Source organism: Mastigoproctus giganteus, chromosome 6, assembly GCF_048544385.1.
Source record: "Mastigoproctus giganteus isolate SK-2022 chromosome 6, ASM4854438v1, whole genome shotgun sequence".
In the NCBI taxonomy this organism is placed as follows: Eukaryota; Metazoa; Arthropoda; class Arachnida; order Uropygi; family Thelyphonidae; genus Mastigoproctus; species Mastigoproctus giganteus.
The window spans coordinates 136,255,159-136,271,091 of NC_143580.1; the positions used below are offsets into that span (position 1 = coordinate 136,255,159).

General features: G+C 34.4%; 1 protein-coding gene across 3 annotated transcripts in view; it reads right to left on the minus strand.

Annotated features, from left to right (window-relative positions):
* Nucleotides 1–15,933, minus strand: part of LOC150084598 (neurexin 1-like) — a 264,465-nt gene that overhangs the window by 58,344 nt on the left and 190,188 nt on the right. For 2 of the 3 annotated variants that reach the window (XM_090376505.1, XM_090376506.1), the window contains exons 5-6: nt 8,424–8,582; nt 6,348–6,500 (exon numbers count right to left, since the gene is read on the minus strand). In XM_090376505.1, the coding sequence (XP_090232631.1) occupies nt 6,348–6,500; nt 8,424–8,582 (312 nt within the window). Of the gene's footprint in view, nt 1–6,347; nt 6,501–8,423; nt 8,583–15,933 lie in introns of those variants that run through there. The other variant, XM_090376507.1, reaches the window with a different exon arrangement.

The following is a 15,933-nucleotide window of genomic DNA, read 5'->3' on the forward strand; positions in this document are numbered from 1 at the left end:
GAAGAAATAAAGCATGCACAGGATTAGAAAAGTCTCGAGAAGTAATTCTGTGGCGACCGTGACGATGCCTGTGATGTAAGTTTATGGACTGAAAAGAAACAAGACTTGAAATAAAAGGAAAGTCCAATCAACTATTCAATAAATAAATCCTGGAATATCTTGGATGATTGTGTAAATCCAAAGAGCTTACAAGCTGAAGTACTTGCGTCAAAGATTGTTATTAAGTGCTCCATTGTTACCAAATCAACATTGAACATTGCTAACAGTCAAAGTGATGAAAAGATGAGCACAATAATGTAAACAAAAGAATTGCTAACATAAATTGTTACATAACGAATGTGTTTGATATTACTGTCACAACGGAAAACAGGATACTCCAACAGCACTGGGGTATCGTGTTTTGCAAGTCGTGCTAGAAACAGTCACATTCTCTACATCTTACAGTACATCAGTACTGTTGAAGAGACATAAGCTAGAACTGCAATATTACTTGTTGTACCCTTTAGTGGTAGTTTATTGATGCTATAAAGATTGTAAAATGACGATATTCATATTCAGTGGTCATAGTTATTTGTACTGTTTCTTGTTCAATGTTTTCATGTGTTGAAATGTTGCGATGTCTGCAGCTCTTGCATCTTTAGAAATTGTTGTCAGCTATTTTCAGAAAATGAGCACAGAATAGATTAAAACTCAGTTCTTAGTACTGAATATTTTATAGACTGCAAAAAGTCATTACAAGCATCGCAGCTTACATTATATTTAATATCCTGTTAGTGATTTTAGGTACAGGTGGGTCCCGGATAGATTGTTTAATGACTATTACAGTAAGGAAATCCTCAAGAAGGGGATTTACTTACTGTAACGTATATGATATGATAAAAATAATAGGTGACAGCAATTCTGGTGAGCATGAGTATAAGGTTTCAAATATTCTAATAAAAAATATGTACTGCTTGAAGTTCTTTCATCATTGAAAGTACCAAATGTCGTATTAACGATAGATAATAAGCATTTTAAATAAATATATAAGTACATATTGTAATTATATATAAACAATGTCCAGATGCCCAACTCAAATTTATTACTTCACTATAGGTCAAACGCGAGCGTACTTTTATATGTGTATTTGAGTTGACCTTACTTTAAGCTAGCGTCACTGGTAAATATGCTGATGTTCTTATACTCTGTTTGTGAACTCTTGTGTGGTCGTCCCAGAGTGAAAGCAGAAAATTTATTTATTTTATTTTTATACTTTTAAAATTTGAAGACTGGTATACTCCATTTAATCGCTAAATCTTTCTGTTCTTTGAGGCTTTGGCTATTTGAAATTAACACAATACACACTACATTGTATACTAAGTTCTATCCAACAATAAATCCTCCATGACGATACAGTGGTTTCGCCATTTCTCACTCGTATGGAGAGGTCAGGGTTCGATTCCCGAATGACTAAAGGAATTTCTAAAACCCTCTTAACTCGAGGATAGTTAGCCGATTTCAGGCGGAAGGGACAGGAAACCCTTGGTGAGTTATTCCGGTTTTTCATATCATACGACATACAAATCGGCCCATGAACACAATACTCCTACAGACATAATATACAGCGGCGCAATATGGTCTAAGTCACGGATTTGCCTAAAACCCTAAAACAACAACTTACGTGATAAATAAATATCCGTTTATTGCAAGTGAAAGATACATACAGGTGTCTGAACCCTACAGAGCCTGGATGCCACAAAATCAGAAGCGCTCACATTGCGGGTTTTAATAAATATTCAAATTAAAAGATAACAAAATTAAAGGAATACACATTATTATATCAGGTGAAATTAATTTAAGGTATTTATTGAAATATTTCCACCTAAGTACACACTTTAAAGAGTTTGGCGACTTTTTGAAGTTATACTGGTATGGACTGGGTCCACGCTTACTGTTAGAAGATCGTTACCTCCAATGAATATCTTTCTGTCGTTTTGGACCAACTTCACCCTGCAATGCTTCAATTTTACCCGGATTGTGATGGACTCTTTCAAGACAACTGTGCAAAATTTGTATCTGAATGATTCGAGGAACATTCCCAAAATTTGCAACATCTACCATGGCCGCCTAATTCACCAGATCTTAATCCAGAATAGTCAAATCTGGAGTTGTTTTGACATCTAGTAGAATCCATGAATGACATAGAATCCATCCATGAATGGGCTGTAATTCGGGCAAACGGTGGTCTTAATAGATACCGAATAACGGAGTCTAACTTTTTTTTTGTCCAGTCAATGTAGCATTTCTTTATTAGCGTTGTCTATTTCATACTTGAAAGTTTGAACCTTAAACCTTTCACATAAAACGTCCAAGTTACGCTTTGCGTAGGATATGCCTTTTATCCACTATATTTATAATACGGGTGATTTAAAAAGAATTGAATATTTAAAACAAATTTATTACTCAGTAATTAAGTTATATATGAACATGTATAACCTAATAAGTTCAATAATAAGCTCATTTTCAAAGGAAAATGATACAAAAATTTTAAAATAAATAAAAAAGCTGGGCTCAAAAGTTGTAAATTGTGAGGCCTCTGTGGATCTCTGAAAGGGCCTGATTGGTTGGATCAGCTTAATATTAAAACTAGTTGGCGGTAATGAAATATATTTTACTTCATAGGCATATAAAATGGGAAAAAACAATGTGCCTGTATATTTTTTTATTTATTATTATTATTTTTTATAATTGAGGTTTAAGACATATGGGCCAGTTCTCTTTAATGTCACATTTTTAAAAAAACTCCGAGCGTTTGTAGTTGAGGCCCAAACTTAAATTTTGATCAATTAACAACCTAAGATCATTGTAATCAGCTTAACATGGGAATCAGTCTATAATAGGTTGACAAATGAAAGGAGTGATTTTTTTCGTTGTTATATATATATATAGGCGCAGATTTTTCAGCATAAATGCACAGTTCAAATAACGAAAAACGATCTTTTAACTTTTGAAAGAGCAAGATTTAGCACACTATTATTAACTGGTGTCTTTAGGCTCCTAGAAATACAGCAAAATCAGAGAGAATATCAACCCGAGAAATCAGAAATCCCTGGAGAAACTGTTCTAGATAGAATCTCATTACTACAAGAGAGGAAACTGGTGTTTCATTAACGATAAAAGACCGAATAAAATGTAATATATCCTCTTTAATACTATGCAGCCTAATAGTGAGCAACCATATAAGGGTTAACAGGATAAAAATGAGATGCAAGGTCTAGGACAACTAAATCCAACTGCTAGTTTAGGATAAAAGCCTCAGATGTAAGCACAGAGGATTCTAGCAGGTGTTAGTTCCTGTGGAAACACCTTTCTTCCTTAAAGAATATGGAATTTTTGAAGAAGTATTTTGCTTAGAAGAGGAATAAAAGCTTTTGAAGTATTTAATTTGTAATTAAGCTCAGGATTCTTAATTTTTGAAACAGGACAGATATTATATGAGCCAAGAATCAGGAAAAATACCTCTATTTTACATTAATGTTATAATATTAGTAAATTAATAAGAGGAGTTTACCTCAATATAGTACGTCGAACACTTCCGTATGATACCCCCCAGAAATTAAAACGAAAAAATCGACTCAAAAATCATTTTGAATATTTTCGTTAGATTCTTTTAATTGCGTTAATTTGAATTTTAATTGTTTTAAATTGATTTTGAATTGTGTTAAATTGATTATTTAATTATTTATATTTTACTTTAATGTACCGGTAAGTTGTCGATTTTTTCGTTTTAATTTCTGGAGGGTATCATACGGAAGTGTTCGACGTATTATATTGAGGTAAACTCCTCTTATTAATTTACTAATATTATTATCAACGTAGAGCATATTGAGTATTACAGCTCTGTTTCATACTATCTAATTAATGTTATAAATAAAAATAAGTGAATTCAGGATACACATGCTAGAGAATTTATTTACGTACTTATGAATAAAATTAAGACCATCTACATTACATAAAGGAAGACCATTTATTATTATTTTTTTTATTTCATCACAACAAAATAAACCAGAGGAGATGGGAAGTTGAAAAATGATTCAAAGGCTGCTGGTATATACTGGTGTGCAAAACTTAAGGGCTAACACTATTTCTAAAGGTTACAGCCACAAAATCTTTACTTAAGGTACTCTTTACTGATGAGAGTAGATTCAGTCTCAGCAGCGATTCTGGACGTCAGCTAATCTGGCGAGAGGTTGGCACACGGTATCACCCCGCAAACATCACTGAAAGGGATCGATATGGCGGTCGAGGTGTTCTCGTCTGGGGAGGCGTTATCTTGGATGGACGTATACGACTCCAGATACTGGAAGGCGGTACTGTAACTGATGCACGCTACTGTACTGAGGTAATCCTTCCCCATATGCGTCCGTTCCGAAGTGCCATTGGCCCCGAGCTGGTGTTTAGGGATGATAACCCCACACCCCACATCCCATCGCACTGCAGCTGTTGATATGCTTTTGGAAAGTGAGGACATTGTTCGTTTGGATTGATCTACCCGTTCCACCGATCTAAGTCCCATCGAACACATATCGGATGCTCTGGAGAGACGCCTAGCGGCACGTTGACACCCACCAGAAAATGTTCACTAGCTGAAAATGGCGCTGACAGAGGAACGGACGATGTTACCACAAGAACTTATTAACAACATTGTTCTAAGTATAGACAGGCGGTGCTCAGCCTGCATCGACATTAGGAGTGGCCATATCTCCTACTGAGGACCACCTCTTCCCTTTGTTTCATATTTGGTAGTGATGCATTTGTATCATGGCAGCCAGTGCTATGTTGCCATTTTTGAATAAAGTCCCTCTGTACCGTTTTGTTTCCGTTGTTGTTTCCTTCTTCATTTCTGTACCTCATGAGATTCCTTTGGTATGCTTTTCCCATATCCAGGCCACTCCTATGAGAAGCTAAGGGTGAAAACCTAAATGGTCCTTAAATTTTGCACATCTGTGTATTAGACTACTCTCATTCCTACATATTTAATCTAGTCAGGAGCAGAGATCCTCCAAGTAATTAGCAGAAGTCTTAGAAAACATTCTTTCCAATCGAATCCGTTTAGAAATCACTATTAAATGTTGACTTTTTAAGGTGACAAAGGACGTAGTTTTAGTTGTTGTAATAGGGTTTCAGAAGCATCAGCGACTAAAGCAGTATTGCTCTGTATTGCATGTGTTCTGTGGTTAATTTTCTGTTTGCTGGATAAAGAACCAGAATTTCAAGGAGAAAAAAGCCATGCTCCCCTCGCCTGAGACCGATTAACTCGGCCACGTTATCAAAAAAACCATTAAAATTCCTCACGTCATCGACGGGGCTCGAACTCAGGTCTTTGCCATCCGGTATGGGGTGGGATGGTGATTCTACCATCTGTGCTACCCACGAGGGCCTTTCACAGTTACAGTACAAAGGTAATCTACAGCCATTATCAATCCACTGCATGATGGAAGCCTCCTCAACGATTAATGTTGAGGGAAATGGACCCTAGTCTACCACGTTGTTCCAGTGCGGGTTGGCAGATCGCCCGGATTTATTCAGGGGCTTGATCCCCGGTCTACTCAAAGATCGTGTGCTATTGCACTCCCGCTTCTGACCACTCGGCTTTTTTCGTTACAATATACAGTATACATAACTGTAAATATTACTGTAGTATATATAATTGTAAATATTACTGTAGAATATATAATTGTAAATATTACTGTAGTATATATAACTATAAATATTCTGAAGCAAAATACAACTCATTTTTTTTCTAAATAATTTATACTTAAGGCTAAAATAAACACTTAATTCACTGCCCCATAATTTAGATTTACAGATTTTTTAAAATATTCGAAAGGTGAGATGAAGACGTAGCAACAACAGCTAGCTAAGCAGTCAATTGCCCAAGCACGTTCAACAACTTCTCCAAGGAAAAATTAAGCAATTCCATAAACAACAAAGGAATTGTGAATTTAGTGAAGCAAATTGTTTTTATAAAGAAGAAATTCCACAATTACGAGGTGATTCAAATATGATCAAGATTTTCTTTTTATTACTAGCTCATAAATGTAAAGATGTGAATTAGCTATGGCAACATCATTAGGTGAGGGGTAACTATTGGCTATAGCAGGCACGTAAAGACCAGCTTAATCAGTACTCAGCATCATGTCTGAGGGACATGTCAAGTTCCGTTGGGAAGCCCATTGTTATGAAATGTTTAACCTTTGTAAATCTAAATTTCAATACCTGAATCATCTTTGAGTGCACTATAAATAACTAAGACTTTAATAAATGACTGTAATAAATAAGCGATGGTTTAGCGATGAGTAACTTACCAGGAAGGATTCTTTAGTCGTGAAAGTGACTGGGTCAGCTGCTTCCACTTCTTGGCATAGAAACTGAAGGTTCCCATTCTGTCGAATTAACTTACTCCCTGTCCTAGCAAGTTCTATTATGTCCAAAGAAAGGCTGTCCGCTAAAAATTCTACCTAGAACAAGAAAATGCTACCTGGAACAAAGACAGTTCATTGAATTGCATTAAATAAAATGAGTGATAAGAAAAATGCGCAAAAATAACTCGAGGAATACCGAATAACCTTCGTTTCCAAGAAAACACAGAAATTTCATACGGAGGAGCGTGTGTTTTCAGGATATAGAAAAGTTAACCAACCTCTCTCAATTATAGAGTGGTGAGAAGGAAGCGTTCGTTACGGAATATTAGATAACTATTTGTACTACTTATCTATATACTAACTATGCATATTATTCTTTAATATTTATTTAAATATATTTTCTGCACATATCTAATGAGCTAAAATAGCTCTTACACGGATAATTACCATATATTTCTAGAGACCTGCTGGATAAAAATCCATTGTCACTTTTACTAAATTAAACCAATGTTCATACTAAATAGAAATAAAATTTCAGTTCTGCTTCAATTTTTCTGATTATTTTTGCACCACTTCATCTACTCCTCCTTCAAACCCGAATGATTGTATTTACTGGTAATATAATGTCCTATGATGAACTTGCAAGGACCATCATAACAACTTCAAGGATGGTGGAATCATATCAAAGACAGAAAATTTTTACTGTCTTTGATATGATTAAATGGAGAGGTAAGTAGCTGACCTTATATATGAGTGTCAGCTTATTAAAATTTCTGTCTAAATTAACATGCAATTTGTTTTGTCTAATATTGAACAAAGACAGAGGATTTTTAACCCAGCCAATCTTCAAGATATTTGGTATATCCATTCATTATTATCAGTATACTGATATTCACTTAAATCTCTGGCTGTATAGAGAATTTACTCTTTCTTGGCCTAAGACAGTACCATGGGTTCATGCAACTTGTTTAAAAATGGCTGTTTTTTTATTTTATTAATTGAAATTAATATAAATACTGTTATAATGTGATCACCAACATTGTAAAAAACTTCAGTGATGATCATTAAATTTCTGCAAAGCCATTATATTAGGCCAGCTTAATCAAATCCGGTATTAAATTAAAATGAACAAGGTTAAATACCTAACTCTAGCTGAGAAAACCGGATAGTTAATAGCATCTCATTCACGGGGAGTGATTCTCGGACTTTGGAACGATTTTTGATAAGAGAGTAGAGCTGAGTTTCACAGTGAAATGTTTCTCCTGATTTCCACAACAAGTATGCGGTGGAAAGGCATTAGCTTGCCCTCTGTATGTAATTATCCAAATAATACACTTGCACAATAGCTTGTACACAATTTAAGACGAAGACTTCAAGTGAACTTTAAGATTGAAGCCTAAACCGACTCACTCAGAAACTATCGAAGACTCTTCGTTATCAGCAAGTAGGTGCGATACGCAACCAATTCAGCGACATATGAGCAACAGGATTTTTTTGCTAATTAATTTCCAGACTTTCTCAATTCTGCGATAAATAATAATTAAATCATATGAATTAAGCCTTTGTAATTACATGGAGGTCAAGTGGTAAGTAGCAGAGATTAGTCACCGAGAAAAGATGGCACTAGGTCTTCGAAAACATTGGTGGTTTTAATCGGTTTATGGTTAACGTTTTCAGTATCATATTTCAATCCGAATTTATTTATCCTGTGATTTAAGTTTTTGTAGAGCATCAATTAGCAAAATAAAAACGGTACAATTATTTATCAGACGGTATCTGGTTGTTTGTTACATTACTACATGTATTAGGTGAGAGAACAGTAAACTTTCTTTAGAGCCACATACATGTGAGGTGCCCAATGTAACTTAGGCTTAAGGCCTATAAAACTGCTATATAACTACAGCACAAGCCATTAACCTTCACTCTTATATGTACTGATAAAGGAATACAAACATCTTCATGCCTCTCTGGAGAGAGTATTTTAAGCAGACAGTGTAGTGAGTTTTTAAAACATCATACCTTTCGAATACATCCAACGAAGTTATTCCGGGATCGAGATCCAGGGTAGCTCGCAGTGTGTATACTTCCCCCAACAAACATCACGCTGCTGGATAGAAGAGAAAACGTGCCAGCTGTGGATCCCCTCTCGGTATACACTCCGTCGACGGTAATCGAAAACTGCAGTAAAATATATGGGGTGTGTGTTTTAATATGCGCTATTTTTCACTTAGCACACTTAGTGTACACAACGTCACAAAGTGTTCAAAGCTAAAAGGAAGGATAGCTCTACTTGTATTTGAACTAATGCGAAGAAACTCATATGTATACACAACTATGTACAGAAATGGTACTCAGAGCTGAGAACAAAACTTACTAAAATGGGTCAATATAACACATGTACAAAAATAATAATTATGGGTAGATCTTTCACATTAGTTCATTTTTCACATCATACAAGCATACATTTCGATGCTCTGTTGAGCTCATTATAATTATAAATATCCACTCATCATAATTAAAATTTTTCATGATATAAAACTAATGTGAAATTCGCCTTATACTTATTTTGTATTCCATGTATTACTTGGCCAAATTTTGATCCCAGCCCTGGGTACTACCTCAACAGAAATTTCAGGCTTCTGACGACAAAAACTAAAGCCTCAATTAAAATTGAAAACTTTCATAAGTGAGATAAGAAGCAGCCCGATAAGAAAGAACTGACAAAGATATTCATATCACTTCTATTAGCCATGCTTAACCTTTTCTGGAATCCAGAGACAATACAGTGCTTCATTCTTTAAACATGTTTTATTAGCAGCAGGATAACTTTCACATAATTTTCTCATATTAGACCCAGATATGGTTCAATTGTTATTTACTGTACATATATACAGTAAATTCTGTAAAATCCCAAATTTTACAATCAGTAAACGATTGCATTTGTGTTTAAGGATCCAGGCAAAAAAAGAGTAGGATTTCTCTGCAAGCATCTTCATAAGATGCTTGCAGAGCTATCTTGTCCTTTAATCTCTTTTTTTTTTGTTTTGCAGCAAGCAGGATTTAAACAGCATAGATAATTCTATAGTCTTAATTCTCACAGCAGAACTAACTTTCCTTTGCAAATTATCCTAGAATTGCACTACTTGCAAACAGATGGCTTGCAGACGATTAGTTGCCCATATTTAAGAGATGAGACTGCTCTGACAGCCAGTTTCGGCGCTACCTGGTCCCTCATTAGATAGCATGTGGTCTCTAGTGATAATAGGCAGACAAAACAGTTGTAAAGAAGTTGTTCGATGTCAACCACCATGCCGCATACGAAATCAGTTTCAAAGTTGTAATATAGCTAAAGCTATGTTAAATGTAGTGCAATACCAAGGTTAGTTACAAAAGCAAGTTTATTCTTCTATGACACTTATCCATGCAATTTAAACTGCATTATCCATGCAGTTTAAATCCTGCCACACAAAAAAAAGCTGAAAGGACAAGAAAGTAATAATAAATATTTACAGATGTAAATAAATTCAGTAGTTTGTGCTTAAAATTTATTGAAATTGTTATGCTCCATTAGTACGCACTCTAAAATCGGGAAAATTTTAAAACCCGAACAGTTCTCAGTCCCTGGGGAAGCTGAATTTTAAAGAGAGTTTACTAGCATGTACAGTATATATCAGTGAAAACTAGGTTACATGATCTCTTTCGACTGTTTTCCATTACCTCATTTTTTCCCTTTCAGTTGTGATTTATTTTTCAAGCAGGCGTTAATTCTCGATCAATATACACCGTTTATGGTTCTCTTTCTAAGACAATCTAAGATCACGTTTATTCTTAGAAATATTCCTTAGAGGGGGGAATCATTAAATCTGAATTACTGGTATTTTACAAGTTTGTTACTTGAGTGTAATAAAAATAGCATAATACATAAATACATTATATTAATTTCAATATACTCACCTAGATCTTAGTGTTTGAACACTTGTACCAGCGCTAGGAATGCTATTTATATCTCCGTAATATAACATTGTGTCTTGGGATGTAAACCAGTCTTCTGCGGCTGACGGAATTAAGTCATCGTAGTTACACTAAATTAAACAGGATTGCTCACTTGAAATCGTGCAGAAGGGTTATCGTGGTCCAATAATGTGTGTTGTCGCTGTGAAGAATTGCTCCCTTAGACAGCAACTCGCGTTTTTTTTTTCTTTCTCTCCTGCATATATTCTCTAACTTTTCCAGTGATACACAATATCGCATGGAGTTTATTATTATATGGGTTCTATAGCATTTTCGGCATGAACATCTATCAACTAGAGATGAATTTTAACAGGTATTTTAGCCCAAAGAAATGAAACAACATAGCATTTCTTCCCGTAGCCACTCTTAATTGCGCCGAAACATGCAGCCAGATCTTGATGGGTGATGCACATATAATGTACATGTATAATCTATATTTTTCTCAAGTATTTCGCCCTCTTTTCTGTAATGATAGAAACAAAATTCTGATTCCTTAAATCCCTCAATGTATTTATTAATAAAATTAAGGTGGAAGATATCCACAAAAAATGGAAACAAAAACAAATCGTTTAAATGTTTTCGGTTTCAATTATTACAATTTAAAATAAAACAGATCTTTAGCATATAGAGATGAAAAACAAGAAGAAAGTTCTGCAGGAATTTTGAATGCTGCACATACCAATGAAGCATTCGCAATTTACTGAGAATCTTATCTGATCCTGCTGGGTTGGGAATGGACCTATGTCCGATGGAACCAAGACAACTGAGGTGATAAGTTGTTCGTATGTCTATAAATTGAGAGTTCGCTTCTGGGGCGATAAAATTCAGATAAATTAAATAAATTTTAAAAATATGTAATTATAACTATTGTTTCGGGGCCATTTAATTATAACAATTTACTAATAATTTAATATTTGTAGCCTGGAGTATAAAATCATATCATTCATACCACATCGACAATAACAAAATATATGACGGATATACTCATTTAATTATACACAAGAACTAATCATCATTTTTTAAACTTATATGGAAAATTATCATTTAAGAATTCGTGATTGTAAAAGATTTTTCATGTCTCACTATGCAGTGAAAAACAACTGAATCACTATTTGTTAAAACTGCATCAGTCAAGAGATTAACGTTTTTGGGAAATTAAAAAAAAATCTGTTTTTAAGTAATGCAAATTCTTATTCAAAAGTTCTGATATTGGACATCTTTTCTCTTTTCGTATTTATCATTTGACACTAAAAAAACTGATAATCTTAATTTTTAATTGAATCTTGAAAGTTGTGGACTGTGCCCTTTTAACAAACAGCAGGTTTTGGCACTAGGATTTTTTTTTTAAATTTTATTATAATATGCATATATGCATAAAATACATTTTTTTCCTGATAGGTAAGGAGGGAAACAAGCTGAATACATTTAACATATAAAAATTATTTTAAAATATATCTTTGAATACAAAATACTAAATTTTAAATAATAAAAAAGAAAAAATTACTTTTTCATCTCTCTCTCTCTCTCTCTCTCTCTCCCTGGAGCAGATGGCTAATTGAACATCATTTTAACCAAGTCTTTAATATTTCTCTCTCTTTTATGGGCACCGTTCCTAATGGAAGAGAAGTTGTTTCGTAAATCTACAACTTCTCTTTCATTTTCCACGAAGAATGTATGAGTTATGAGTACACTGATGAAACTGGAAGCTGTGATGTACCCTTTTTTTGTCGGTGTGGTATATAAAATGAAACAATGAACTTATTTTTTCTTATGCTTTGATTTTTTGAAACTAATGTCTTTTTACAACGTTTCTTCCATCAATTTTTAAAATCCAAAATATCTTCTGTTTTCACTCCCTGAACAACAAATTTTTCAGGCTCTACAAGACTGTAGTTGTTAAAAGGGAATCAGTCATAAATACTTCCGAAATTTCGTATAGGTTGTATATTCAGTTGTGTTTCCTTAATACTTTTTTATTATTCCAAAATCCCCATCGCACGGTAAGAAGGTGTGTCCTTTAATGGGGAAAAATATTCAATCTTCTCAAAACGACTTATTTCTGTAATAGTTAATAGATACCGTGAAAATGATTTTTGTTTTGGCCGAAAAGTTATCTGAAAAAAGGTGAAGTTCGGTGAAGTTGATGGCAGCTGTTTCAGAGGAACTCGATATGAGGTGTAATTAGCATGTGTCTCTTCTTTGATTTTAGCCCACTTAATTTTATTTCTCTTATATTCATTATAATATCTCCATTTTCTCTTTGGAATGTTTATTGCACTAACTACTAGATAGAATCACTTTCAATCATACTAAATTTAAGTATAAACAGAAATAAATAGTTCATTTACTGGGTGACGAGTAGAAAACATTCAACTAACAATTACATTTTTTTTTTTTTTTTTTTTTTTTGATTTGGTAGTTGTTGGCGCATCGGCTTCTGTGGCCATATTGCACCTCCCAAGGGTTTTTGCAGTACTTTGATCCAAGCCCGAGGCGGGAATCGAACCCGCGACCTTTGAACAATTACATTTAATTTAATGTCTAAACAAAGCAACAAGTTGGGGAGAACAAGATGGCTGCCACGCACGCGTTGTCTTGAATATCTACAAGACTGTAGTTGTTAAAAGGGAATCAGTCATTGATTCATGCCCTTTTAAGAAAACAAGAATTTTACTGTTTAATTTTTCAAAGAAAATAGATTCAATTATCATTTCTCAAGAAATTTTAAGTTTCATTTGGAACAAAATATGATATTCAGGTAAAATAAAAAAGTAGTTTTAATTTCCACTCCGAGTATGAATTTCGAATTGTAATTTAATTAAAATTCTACCCAAAACTAGCACTACTCTCCTCGTTTGCAGAGGATTTCAGAAGTTGTAAAGCCTCTGTTTATTTCAAAAAACATGCCTCCTTGACAAATGTTTCATTCCATAGAACGCAAACAAAAAAGTCAACAAATAATATTGACCATAAATGAAAAGAATAAAATAAAACCAACTATACCTGAATTGTCAGTTTAAAAGTGAAACCCGATTTATCTTCCTTCCACTCCGAAGTGTTTTTAAGTGAAAAATACTAAAATTACCAACCCTACTCATATTGCAATTGGAACAGGGAAGCTAAGTGAGCATAAGATGCTTTGACACATATCCCATTTGTAAGGCAAATATCTCTTAAATCGTAGCAACATCTAAAGGAATTCTCGTGGAGGATACGGTACAGACCACACTGCTATCACAAGCCCATAAGACATCAAGAATAAGGCAATTTATCTGACGTACTGCCCACGAAATTACCAATTCTAAGGCACCGTTGCAATTATTAAACTTATGTGGCTTGATATCAGTCCCATTACAATGGTTAGGGCTGTAAACATCTGCAGCCATCATCAAAGATCTAGTGAGCCTTTTTATGGTCTGGCATCACAGAGTGAACATTTGGATGTTTTTATTACTGTAGAGCAGATTAGAGAAATGATTCTACATGAATGTTCAGAAATCATACCGACCTGTTAATCCCATTGCTGTGAGCCCAGGAACAAATTTCTGGTATTGATAGTTTGTCTCATCTGTTTCTTCTAAATTATACCAATTACTACCGAACGTCTCCTAAAAAATTACATAATTCTTTCTGGTTTAGTCGTTATGTATACCCTATACAATTTTTGCTTTATCGAACCTCATATTCGGGAAATTTATTATCATACACATTTATTTATGCGTACATCTATAGATCTCACTAATGAATAACGATTTTGGATCCTTTTGTGTTGTAAAGAAGGTTACGATCCGCTTGATCGAGAGCCATTAACTTTCTTCATTTCGCATAAATAGAAATCGCTTGAAAGAGACCCTTACTGTATTGCTATAACAATATTCTATTTAAAATACTGTATTTTGCAAAAAAATGAACAACAGGCGTTTTCAAGGTTTGAATTTTTCAGACATCAAAATAAAAATAATTGTTCCTCAGAATAGTTACAGTTTTGTAACACATCTCGATCTTCATTATGCTAACCTGGTTCATTCCAGAAACCGGCTAATAGTTACAAAAACGATTTGCATTTCAATAAGGATATTGCAATTATTACTCATTAATGCTTGTCCCATTATTAATATTTTTCATGAAGTGGCTTCCAAGCTGTAGTGTTAGGTTGTCATGGAAATCATAGTAATCCACATGCGCAGACATCATGGAACTTCACCCACAGTGACTTAGCCTTTCTTCCACATTCTGTCCTATTGTTTGTTTGTTATTTGGTTTTTAGGAGCATTAGCAACTAAGGCCATATTGCTCCGGGATATGCGATGGTCATTCCCTGACCTTTCCGCACCCTCCGTATTTGGTGGTGACGGGCTCGAACCCCCGGTCTAATCAAGAAGCGTGTGCTACGCACTGCATTCTGTCCTATGCTTCCGAAATCTGGTCTGGTGCTCCTCAAGTAACCGTCAAAAAAATTCCTTGCCCTAGAATATTGGGTTCTTAGATGGCTCAATAGTAAGCTTCGTTTTCCCCGTACAATATCCAGGAAACAGCTTTATAAAAACCTAAAAACAAAGCCTCTGCAACAGATGATCAACGAGTCTGGAGTCATGCTTCTTGCAAAGTTAACCACCTCTGCATGCGATTCACCAAACTTAGCCAATATAATAGCTGCCCCCAACAAGGAAAATTCAACCTCTCCAGGCTCAAACAAATGGACAGAATGTTCCCCAATGCATCTCTTCACCTCATAAATCATCACAACATTGATTGCAACAAGTTAATCAATTCTGAAGCCTAGGAGTCAGATCTCCGATAAAATTAATAAAAATAATCCACCCCAGTAATTGCAACTGAAAGCCAAATGTCCTGTTCTGCATTTTTTTAAAAATTCATAACTAAAATTCCTAGCCATTGTTAATATCTATATAAAATCTGCTATGTACATATACTCGATTATTTTATGTCATTCCCTTTGTATTTTACCTGCCCCTAGCCATGTGCTGTGATGGGCTTGCTGTATTTGCAATAAATGAATATTTATTTATTTATTTATTTATTATTGGTCGAGCCAATTGGTTTTGGACGACAGCTGCATAATTTTCCTTCGGACACTCGATATTTTCACACCAGAAAAAAACAATCACGGAATAAATGTAATTTATAAATAAACAGATGACTTTAACTGCTTTTAATCTAAATTGTTTTCGTATCAACTACTTTGGTCATAGTGAGTCGTTTAATAGATTTATGTTGTATTATGACTGTACGAAGCAGGTTCAAAAAAATATTTGTATTCACCCAGTAGTAGTTGTGAGAGAAAAATGATTTTTTTTTTTGCTTGATACCTTGAAATCACTATAGCAACCACATAAATTTTGGTTTCGGTCTGACATTCGTTTTTTTTTTTTTTCTTTGTAGCGCTGAATGGAGGGAAGTGTCACAATGGATAACGTGGAATGCAAATCAGAAATTTGATTCCTCTTTCTGCAAGGGAAAACACCCAAAACAATCCACGAAGAAATGATCACTGTTT